This window comes from Eriocheir sinensis, chromosome 4 (genome assembly GCF_024679095.1).
Source record: "Eriocheir sinensis breed Jianghai 21 chromosome 4, ASM2467909v1, whole genome shotgun sequence".
Classification (NCBI taxonomy): domain Eukaryota; kingdom Metazoa; phylum Arthropoda; class Malacostraca; order Decapoda; family Varunidae; genus Eriocheir; species Eriocheir sinensis.
In genome coordinates, this window is record NC_066512.1 from 13,412,032 (window position 1) to 13,424,211 (window position 12,180).

Genomic DNA, 12,180 nt, shown 5'->3' on the forward strand with positions numbered 1-12,180 from the left:
TATATATATATATTTAATATATATATATATATATATATATATATATATATATATTATATATATATATATATATATATATATATATATATATATATATATATAGAGAGAGAGAGAGAGAGACTATCCACAATAACCCAACTTATTTTCCGAGCCGAGAGGGAAGGGAAAGACGGCATTCTCATTTTTAGAAGTTACTGCATTGGACTGCATGGGAAAAAAAAAATATTAGAAGAAAATTATCAAGGAAGTTCCTAGTGCTCAGAGCAAAGAGCATAAACCGTCAAATTCATCTTTTCAGTGAAGGTCACAAGCACATTTAAGGAGTCCGATAATATACTGGTCTACACCAAGGGTCTACACGACCTTTCTCATGGATGACGTCAGTGCCGTATGAGGCGTGGAAGATTATGTTGTAATTCTAGTCAGATATCAGTTATGGCTGCAAATAAATGAACGGTGTATTTTATTCCATGTATGTATTAATATTTATATTTTGTTGTTGCTTGTTCACTTGCAGTGGGTAATAATACTTTTATTGTACGTTTTTTTTTTTAAATTGTTTTACTCAGGGTGATTTACTTTTTTTGCCACCCCTCTCATACATGTGATTTTATGACACGTTAATATGTTCTGAAACTTCCTGCTTGCGTGTCTGCGTGTGAGAAAAGCTCTGAATAGCACAGTGTGTGTGTATGTGTGTGTGTGTGTGTGTGTGTGTGTCGTGGGATGGTAGGCGGTGAGCGGTGACGCGGGGCTGTTGCTTCCTAGATCTCGCCTACCCGCCACTCTCGCCGCAAGTAGGTGTCTGGCGCTGCCGTGTCACAAGTAAGTTTTTCCTCACTGTGTTCCTCATTCTAGTCAGATTCACGGTTAGTATTTATAAAAAGTCAAGTATCGTGAAAACACTCGCAAGTATCGCAAGACCTGAGGTATTCGATGTGGAATAGTGACTGTGTATCGCGTGTAAGTGTATGGTTTGATATTCTCATGAGAAAGAGGAAAATAAGATATATTATCGTATTTAGCGTAGTGAGCGTAAGCATTCCATGGTTTGAGAAATTACTGGCATGCATACCCTTTAAGTGTTTATAGTGAATTTGCATAACAATATTTTTGTATGTATTAAGGAAAAAAGTAGCTGATCTGAGAGTTGCAATAGTTTTCTTGAAGCGATGCAGGAAGACTGGCTATTTATTCATTTGGTGTGCATGGAACGAGTGACACATCATCAGTTGTATGTGTGTGTGTGTGTGTGTGTGTGGAGAGAGAGAGAGAGAGAGAGAGAGAGAGAGAGAGAGAGAGAGAGAGAGAGAGAGAGAGAGAGAGAGAGAGAGATGAATATATGAATAACTTTTATCTTAACTAAGCTTTGGAAATAGCCACGTTTAAATAAGGAAAGAAGATGTTTTATGCATGCGTATACTGGCCTCTATCTAACAATTAGCGTATTCTCCATTAAGCATTTAGGGAGAGCACAAATACAAGCTTATTGTACCTGGAGACTATATAGTGCAAAGGCAAACTGTCCCGTCGTAACTCTATGACAAACATGCATGGGGAAACATGCACGCTTACAATATCCCTTCAGTAGTGTGCGAAAAAAAAACATAAAAAGACCAAAGTTTCCTTTGTTTCTCTCAAAATGTGCACTGAAATTTTGAGATAAAACTTTGAATACTGAATATTAGGGTAAACTACAAAACATTATGCATCAAATTCTAAATTTCCTCAAATTTGCTTTCTTTATTCTTCAAAAGGTATGTGAACAGTTTTTTTTTAACTTCTGTAATTCAAGGCATTTTGATTGAGCATGCATGAACATTCACATTTCTCGGTTCAACTGTTCTGTTTATCCTACTGACCCCTCCCTTGTCTGGTGTCTGGACAAGCACACGACTGATTACTCACTGAAAGAGAAGACGTCATGCAGTGTTAGCTAAACTTGAGGTGACAAGCAGATGATGTATAGGGCTAGTTGTAACATTTCAGAGGTCATCTTGATTAGTATAGAAATACAAAACTCATGCTTTGCACACTAACAGACCGCCAAATATGGAGACAGCTAACAACTTTTTGACGCTCAAGAGGAAGGGGCGGCAGTAAAAGTTGCCGCGTATTGCCCCGTGTTCCCTGCCCCGTGTAAAGCCGCCGTAACGCAAGTGCCAGCTTCGTATCTGAGGTCCCGTTGACATCCCTACTGTCGATTAAAACTAATCAATTAAATTTTGAAATTGCCGAAAAATAATATGAATTAGCTCATTGGTGTTATTCCACTGTATTATATTGCACTATTTGGTAAAAATCATCAACTAATGGAGTATTATTATGTCGTAGTGCTACGCTAGGATAAATAGATGTTGAATAAAAGCCGCTGGATAAAAGCTGTGTGCTGAAAATGTAACAGAAATCATTCCCCACGGCCTGGATTCCGGAAGATCTGCCCGTTGCCGCTCATTAGGAAGGGCTGCTTGATTATAGATAATTGTGGGAGGGGAGAGAGATTGATGTCAGTGGATCATAAAGTGACGGGAGGGCACCAAGGTACCGTTTATTCCGTGACTAGGTGTCTTCCTGCTCGGGGATGATTGTAGCACTTTCTCTTTGTGTTACTTTCACCCGACCGAGGTTTCTGTAACTATTTCTGGCGGTGGCTGAATCGACAGAGTAACAGCACCGCGTTCAGGAGGACGCGAGTTCAATCCCCGCCCGGTGCCACCAAGCTGGGATTTTTCAGCCGCCGCCGAGTGGCTTAAAACTACCCACATGCTGTACAGAAGACCACCTATCAACCCGGACTCTAGATTCTAGGATTAAAGATGAGCTCCGGGAGGGCAGCATGAGCCAATGCAAGATGGCGCCACTATAAACACCCGCCTGCGCCAGAACGGGCTGGGCCGACCATCAGGACCCACCGGGAAGAAGCCTTGGGTCGACCATCAGGCCCCACCGGGAAGAAGCCTACCGGCGCTATAGGCCGCGACGTAAAAAAAAAAAAAAAAAAAAAAAACAGCAGAGTACGATGCCAAGTGTCCTAGAGGACTTTCACTGCCCACCCGCCGTTCAGCACAGAGCACTGAGATCACGGAAGAGAATATCGAATGGCCATGGAGTTACCTGGCGGCTCATAGCAGGAGGCGGAGGGCAAGATTTTTGGGTTTGGTAAGGAGGGACAATGTGGCCTCGCAGCCTGTTTATTACTAATTCGACAAGCAAACACATGCAGTGGCGATATTCACCTTCTGGGTGCCCTATATAGGCGGGTTTGTGTTGCGAGTCCTTACATACTCCTGTATTTACAAGACCATGTCATTATGCGTGACAGTTGCCGTCTTGCTAAATCTTGCTCGTAGAAATCCTGTAGCAAAGAGTTCAGTATCAAACAATTATTATTTTTGAAACAATAAATATTTTCGAACCCTAAAGGTAAAGGGGCTACAAACACTTGACAAATCGCTTAACCGCCCTGCACACACACACACACACACACACACACACCACTCTGATAGCTCAGTCGTTCTCCCTTGTTGTTTACCTGCAACAATAAACTATCAATCAATCAATCAAAGCGCTTCGCTGCCAGGCTTCGCGGCGTGGCAGGCAGAGGTTTGAGCTCCGCTCAGGCCGGCTTTTTTCCGCTGACTATAAAAATTATTGGAGTAGTTCCTACTCCCCGTTGAGCAGGAGAATGGTGTGTGGTGTGCGAGGTCATGGCCGTACCCAGAGATTGACTAATGAGCCTTGCTCGAATCGGGAGGGTACCTGCTGGCGATTGCGAGTCCAACTCGTGATCAGGGATCAGGCCGTGTTGAAATAATACACACACACAGTGGCGGATCCAGGGGGCGGGGGCGCGCCAAGCGGCGCCAGATGAATTTGGTGGATTCAAATCCAGTAAAGCTGGGGTCACACATACGCGGTTCAGCGATACGGTTCATTGCGGATTGAATTTTGGTGGTTCCGTGCGGACTTGTTTAACAGTCCACATGGAACTGCCAAAATTCAATCCGCAGTGAAACTTCTCCCTCGTTGTTTACCTGCAACAATAAACTATCAATCAATCAATCGTATCGCTGAACCGCGTATGTGTGACCCCAGCCTAACGGATCCTACCCAATCCTACTGTACCAAGGCCTACGAGGCCTCGTAGGCCTTGACTGTGCTGTACTCCCAGCGCCCCAGCCACGTAGCCAGTCAGTTGTCGCCTCGTGGCCATCGTGGGCACTCGGCAGCCTGGGCAGGTCACTGAGGTCAATACACCTCACACAGTGGCATATTATATATATATATATATATATATATATATATATATATATATATATATATATATATATATATATATATATATATATATATATATATATGCGCCCATCTTGTATAACAGCCCCCCTTCACCTGGAGCTGGATCCGCCACTGCGTGACACACACACACACACACACACACACACACACACACACCGCTCCGGTAACTCAGTGGTTAAAAGCTCTGCGCTGCCAGGCTTCGCGGCCTGGCGGGCGGAGGTTCGAACCCAGCTTAGGCAGGGATTTTTCCGCTGACAAGGAGTGGTAACTGTCCCTCCTTGAGCAAGGGGGATGGGGTGTTGTGTTTGGGTCCCAGCAGTACCCAGATATCGACTATAATGAGCCTTGCTCTTGTCGGGAGGGTATTTGCTGGCGATGACGAGTCCAGCTTGTGATCAGACCGTTCTGAATTAAACACACACACACACACACACTGACGGCACGGACAGACACGCCGTCATGGCATGGAAATTGAATGACATGGGAATTTTTTTTTTTTTAATAAACTTTCCAAATCTAATCATGATCAATTGATTTTCTGCATGCCTGCTTTAAAGGATGTTTTGGCGCAAGCTGCTGAGTGTGGCTGTGTGCTGGGTGGTGGCTACAACGGCTCAGCAAGGACAGCTAAAGATCGAGGTACTCAGTCGACCTGGCGTGTGCAGCAGTCAGTCAGTGGCTGGCGACAAGGTGCAAGTTCACTACGTTGGCCGCCTCACTGATGGCACTATCTTCGATCAAAGGTAAGCCTCTGACGGTTGGCATTACACACCTGACACTTTTTCCATATACTTACGTTATCGTATATATATATTGTGATTTAGAGAGAGAGAGAGAGAGAGAGAGAGAGAGAGAGAGAGAGAGAGAGAGATCGCATTTTTTTCTTAGCCCACGAGAAAGTTGCACTCATTACTTACGCCTCAAAATAAGTTTTTTTTTTCCTTCCCTGTGTACAGCCGGCCTCGCGGAGAGCCTTTCGAGTTCCGGCTGGGCTCAGGGCAGGTTATCAAGGGCTGGGACCAAGGTCTGGAAGGCATGTGTGTCGGGGAGCGTCGCCACCTCACTATCCCCTCTCACCTCGCGTACGGCAACAAGGGTGCAGGAGGCGTCATTCCTCCAGGTAAATCACCTGCTTCCATGTGCTTTTCTTTATATGGTATGGGGAAGGGACAAACTTAGAGACCTCCATATAGAGACATGCTGTTGGAGAAGTATACGGGTCATACCATAAATTCTTACTTTTTCATGAGGTGGTATTACAATCACAAGGGGGAATTTCCCACTCTCAATGAATAGTTTTCAATATCATGGTGTTCTCGCTCATCAGATGCAACACTAACGTTCGAGGTGGAGCTGGTACAGCTGCCTGACAAGACGGCGCGTGCCGAGGAACAGCCGCTGCGCCGCCCCGAGCCGAGTAACAGGGAGGCCACAGTACCTAGCCACCTGGTGGTGCAGACACTGGTCCGCCCTCCGACCTGTAGCCCCGTCACCCGCCACGGCGACTCTCACAGTTCACTACACTGGGCAGCTGGTGGACGCTAAGAAGTTTGACTCAAGGTGAGTAATCTTCAGAGCTGGGCGCGTTACTGGATATCGGGTAGTCCGGTACCGCTCCTCCGCACCTCGAAACACATATAGTCCGTACCTGTACTTCCGCGCCTAAAAAAATTTCACTCGTTCCGGTACCGCACCTCCGCACCTCCGGTACCGTACCCAAAACTATTAAAGCGCGCCTGAAAAATCTAGTCCGTACCTTAAAAAAAAGAAATACAAGGCAAGGTCATCAGTTACTCATGCAAGAGCGTACGTCATCAGTGACGTCACCGTCATACCTTGTGCTTTTAAATTTAAATCTTGTCTAAATTTAAATTATCATGTTTTAAATCTGTGAGACTGTTGCCATACCTTCACCATACGCCAGTTCACTGCTCTGATAATGATAGCTATGAAGTCCTTTTTCTTCCAATATAAAGGTTGATACGCAGTAATTAAAAGTGGTAATCTAAGCGACATTGTTTTAATAATGTGACCGTTTCTTTCATTCCCAGTTTTGTACAATATGGCAACAGGACACGTGTGTCTCGACGTAAGGAAACCAACACCTTGGGTTCTTGCTATCCGTGCACGTGGTGTTGTCATTGATGACGCACTTCCTTTAAGACGGACGACAAACGGTATATTTTGAACCGGGCCGTAAATCTGAATGAGTGACGTCACTCAAGTGGCGGGAAAACATGCCCTGCAGCACAGACCGCGTAAACGACCGGAAGTATTACTGCAGAGCGCGGACTGTTTGTCGTTTTCATTTTTTTTATCCTTGAAAACCTCAGGTGCGGAGGTACGGACTTAAAATACTGCCGTTCCGCACCTGTTACTTCCGCACTTTTGAAAAACTTTCCGCACTTCGGACCTCCGCACCTCGTTTAAAGGTCCGCAGGTCCGGAGGAGCGGAGGTGCGGACAGAGGTACGGAAGTGCCCAGCTCTGGTAATCTTAACCTTCACGAAATAGCATGGCACATAAGGGAGCTGATAGTGTACCGGCTGGCCCTCATTGACGCACTACATGTCACTTTCTTTATGTAGTGTTATCCTCAGTACCAATTAGGATGATTACAGTTCAGGTTACCGTGACGGCGCCTCACATACCAAGGTATAGAGTTATCTTAATAACACTCCATCGCCACCAGTTTGGCCATGATCTTTACTTTCCACTCCCTTCCTGTGCAGCGTGGACCGCGGGGAGCCCTTCGTGTTCCAGCTGGGGCAGGGTTCCGTCATCCCCGGCTGGGAGGAAGGCGTGGAGGGCATGTGTGTGGGGGAGAGCCGCCTACTGGTTGTGCCGCCTCACCTCGCTTACGGCAAGAAGGGGGCCGGTAACGTGATCCCTCCGGGTGAGGCACCGTCTGTCTGTCTGTATTGTTTAAAAATGTATTGATACTTTGTTTTCAAACGGTAGATTTAGCATTTTTTATTCTAAGATTTAATATTTGTTGCATCTCTCTCTCTCTCTCTCTCTCTCTCTCCGAAGTAGAACAGTCGTAAATGATTGGAAAATGTCTAACGTTGCACCGATTATTAGGGCAAAAATGCGAGGTAATTATTAGCCCATTAGGCTAACGTCAGTTGTAGGTAAGCTACAATAGAGGATTATTAGACAAAATTGTAAGTTACCTTGAAAGTCAATCCCTAGGGTCCGTAGGAATTTTTCAAAGGGGGGTGAGGCAAAGTCAAAATGTTTTAGGTCCTATACATATACATACGTGCTGACACCCTGCCTGGTCAAACTTTTTCGCCTCTGCCTATCAACATCTACCTATCCTTCCTGCTGGAAGGACGGCTTCATACAGCCTGTGCCTAAGAAGGGTGATCATTCCAATCCCTCAAACTACCGCCCTATAGCTTTACTTTCCTGTCTATCTAAAGCTTTTGAATCAATCCTTAACGCCAGTATGGGTTCCGCAAAGGGAGTTCTACTGGCGATCTTTTTGCTCTCTTAACTGACTGCCGTTTCGGTGAAACTTTCTCAGTTGCGCTAGACATATCGAAAGCTTTCGATAGAGTCTGGCACAACTTTTTGCTTTCTAAACTTTCCTCTTACGGTTTCTATCCTTCTCTCTGTTCCTTTATTTCCAGTTTCCTTTCCGGCCGTTCTATCTCTGCCGTGGTAGACGGTCACTGCATGACTGTTCTTCTCCTGCACCTATCAACAGTGGTGTTCAACAGGGCTCTGTCCTATCACCCACTCTCTTCCTGTTATTCATCAATGATCTTCTTTCCATAACAAACTGTCCTATCCACTCATACGCTGACAACTCCACTCTGCATTATTCAACTTCTTTCAACAGAAGACCCTCTCAACAGGAATTACAAGACTCCAGACTGGAGGCTGCAGAACGCTTAACCTCAGACCTTGGTATCATTTTCGATTGGGGTAAAAGGAACCTTGTGTCCTTCAATGCCTCAAAAACCCAATTTCTCCACCTATCAACTCGATACAATTTTCCAAACACCTATCCCCTATTCTTCAACAACACTCAGCTGTCGCCTTCTTTAACACTAAACATCCTTATCCCAAAATCTTAACTTGAAACTTCATATCTCTTCTCTCACTAAATCAGCTTCCTCGAGGTTGGGCGTTCTGTATCGTCTCCGCCAGTTCTTCTACCCCGCACAGTTGCTATTCATATACAAGGGCCTTGTCCGCCCTCGTATGGAGTATGCATCTCACGTGTGGGGGGGCTCCACTCACACAGCTCTGTTGGACAGAGTGGAGTCTCTTCGTCTCATCAGCTTTCCTCCTCTTACTGATAGTCTTCTATCTCTTAAATTCCGCCGCCACGTTGCCTCTCTTTCTATCTTCTATCGATATTTTCACGCTGACTGTACTTCTGAACTTGCTATAGTCAATGCAGGAGGAAATGGCGGATTGGGGGGTGAGAGGTGCGGGTCAGCTCCGCACCGCACCTTGCCACACTCTCAACACTTCTCGCTTCCTCTCATATATCAGCTATTTACTACCTTTAAATGAATTTAATTAAATAATTGGATAATCCAATAAGGTCATATAGCGTTAAGATTGTTTCGTTTTTAAGATAATAACAAATATTTTGTATAAATACCACGACACTTGACACGTTGTATTCCAACGTTGTCAAGGTCATGGAAGGGTCAGCAGGTGGGCCCATGGGTGGCCCGCTCCCGCCTCTGCCTCTCCCCTCCCTCCCTCTCCCTGCCTCTCCACGTCGTTGGCTGCACAGCCGCGAGAAAGAACTCATTTACAATGTAAACAAGTACTTTTTAGACGAAAAAAACAACAGAGGATTTATCATACCTGTCGGTAAATTATAGAAGTGGATCACAAAGTGGCTGAGCAACAAACAACAAAGAAGGCTGATTAATGGAGTTGCCTCTGAATGGGCACCTATTACTAGTGGTGACCCACAGACTTCTTGTCCATTACTGTTCATAGTTTACATAAGTAATATCGATGTTGGACTCATTAATTTCATTACAAATAATGCTGACGAAACAGAGACGGGCAAGGTATCCATGAGGATTTGTGTAGAATTTCAGCTTGGTGTGAAAGAATGGAGATGGTCATATACTTATATGGTCTTCAAGTTGGTACGCTAGATCGGGAAATCGATTATGAAATGTGTGGTGTGAAACTCAAATGCAAACAGTGTGTTAAGGTATTAAGAATATTAATTGGTGTCGAAAACGCGTCCAACCTCAAATTCTTCCAGCAATACACTGAAGCAGCGAATAAAGCGAACAAAATCTTAGGCTTCATCAATAGAAACTTCACATTCAAGAATAAAGATGTATAGCTACCTCTGTACAGTTGTTTAGTCAGACCTCTGCGGTGCAGTGGTTAGCGTTCATGACTACGAATCTACGGGCCTGGGCAGTCGGGAACTCAGCGTGCAGCCCACCCAGCTGTTCATCCATCCTTTCGGCATGGTAAATAAAAGGGTACCTGGGGAAGGTAAACTGTGGTAACCCGGATGTTACACTGACCCTGTGTCGGGGATGGGGTTCTCTCCCACCACAGGCTCAAAGGGCCAACAGGACGGAGATGAGCACTGCCGCCACGCGTAGTTAATAGCATATGCTCCCAACTTTACCTTACCACTCCATTCGAACATGCGGTAGGAATAGTATCGGTCTCTCCACCATGCGAAGGACATTGGTAAATTCAACGTAAGGCAATACAGATTATCTCTTTCTTGCATAACAAACTCTTTGAGGAAAAGCTGTTTCAAAATGCTCTCTCTCGAGAAACGTCGCCTCTGAGGGAAACTAATCTCATCTTTCAAATTACTTCAAATTCAAACCGTTTATGATCGATGAAACAGCATGAACGGGAGATAATGGCAGAAAACTAAATTATAAACAAATAAATTCAAACTAGACCGATTTTTTCACCAACGATGTTGTACATGGCTGGAATACGCTCCCGCCTTAAGTCAGTGGTTCACTGCAATACGATTGATCAGTTAAATAAACAAAATAACCCTTCACCTTTATATTCGCTAAGACAAGATGTAGTCTAGTTATCAATGTAGCCTACCACTTAGTCTGGATTTTTTTTTTTTCGTTTCAGCCTATGGCGCCTGTAGGCTTTTTTTTGGTGGGGCCTGATATGGTTGACCCCAGCCCGTTATGACGTAGGCAAGTGTTTATAGCGGCGCCATCTTGCTTTGGCTCATGCTGTTCCCCCCGGAGCTCATCTTTGATCCTCTTAAGAGAGAAAATCTAGAGTCTGGGTGGTCTTCAACATGTGGGTAGTCTAAAGCCCCATTCACACTGTGCCGACTTTGGGCCACGACTGCCCACGACTCTAGGGTACACGAGGTCTTGGGTGTTGATGTGAAAGGGTCGGGCATGTCTTGAAAGAGGTCTTGAGACTGTTGCCGAATGCTGCGCCGACGTCGTGACGGGAGTCTGGAGTCGTGAGGGTTAGCACGACATGCTGGCAACTAGTTGGCCGAATGTCCCAGACAGTCGGCAAGACACCAAGACCCCAATAAAACCTCCCCCCCTTCTTGGAGCGTGGGAAGCAATTTGTCAAATGGAAAAGTCGCTGGGTTGTCGTGGCCCAGAGTCGGCACAGTGTGAACGGGGCCTTAAGGCCATTCGGAGGTGACTGAAAATCCCAGCTTGTAACGGCTGGCTAGACTCGAAGCCGCTTCTTCCTGGAATCGGCGCCCGCAAGCTAATCACTCAGCCACCGCTTCCTCTGGTATCTATGTGGCCTGAGCATTTATGTAAATTCTCTCTCTCTCTCTCTCTCTCTCTCTCTCTCTCTCTCTCTCTCTCTCTCTCTCTCTGCCTGTCACACACACACACACACACACACACAATTATATACACTGACAGACACGATGCGTAATGCCTAGTATTCTATCCTATATAAAAAATAGTAACACATTACTCTTATCCAAGATAATAAGTTGATCATCACCAACATCTTACTAATGAATGTTTTGTTTTTTCTTCAGATGCAACGCTTATCTTCACAATTCAGCTGTTGAAGATCAATTAAGCGTTGGTCACCTTGCCTGGCTCTTTGGGCCAATCAAGGTTTCCAGAGTAACCTCTAGACTCCTTGGTGCCAAAAGGCTGCCGAAAGAAGCTTTGCGTCCTTGTTGTTGTTTCCGTATCAGTTATGAAGTGCATTATATTATACTATGTAACAGCAAGGAGTGGGGAGATGCTAAATAGTGCCTTATTTAACACGCCCTGCGTCAAGCAATGCCTTATTTTCATAATGTACCCTACTGTAGGAATGCTCGTATAACCTAGCCAACTTACTATCATCTAAAATATTTCATCGCCCATCGTGTTGCATTGTTAGTCATGCTGTTATATAGTCATATTACTCAATATTACTAATTACTACACAACGAGTTTAGAAAGATTTTTATAGTTTATTTGATAACCTGCAGACCATTGAAACAAGAAGAAAATTATAATGCAATATCATATTTGTGTAGGTAGTCACTGGTGTCACATGATGCAGCTATAGCTATAGATTATCATAATCTGTAGTCTCCATTTAAATTATTTTACTGTGCCTTGGAATTGATTTATCAATTTTAATAAAAGTTCTAAGCTTTTTTACATACTCTTTAATTCAAAGTGTTCAGACATACGTACGTTTGTAGTATACATGTATTGAAATATGGACTATGAGAATAAAAAGATTTTTTCAAGACTATGGCTTTAAATGAGTTTATTCGTCCGAAATCCTCAAAAAGACTTACGTTGGGAGCTGATTATTTGATATATTTGACATCTGTGCAAGTAGATTTTATTGATATAAGAGGATAAGAACATTCATATTTTTCTTGAAATAAATCTAAAGATTTTGA

General features: G+C 44.4%; 1 protein-coding gene across 1 annotated transcript; it reads left to right on the forward strand.

Annotated features, from left to right (window-relative positions):
• Positions 1-662: 662 nt before the first annotated feature.
• Positions 663-12,023, forward strand: LOC127008647 (peptidyl-prolyl cis-trans isomerase FKBP10-like). Its single transcript, XM_050880940.1, is given in 7 exon segments — positions 663-825; positions 4,857-5,042; positions 5,256-5,419; positions 5,627-5,804; positions 5,806-5,859; positions 7,031-7,194; positions 11,308-12,023. Coding segments are annotated over 6 exon segments (789 nt in total). The 5' UTR covers positions 663-825; position 4,857; the 3' UTR covers positions 11,352-12,023.
• The last annotated feature ends 157 nt before the right edge of the window (positions 12,024-12,180 follow it).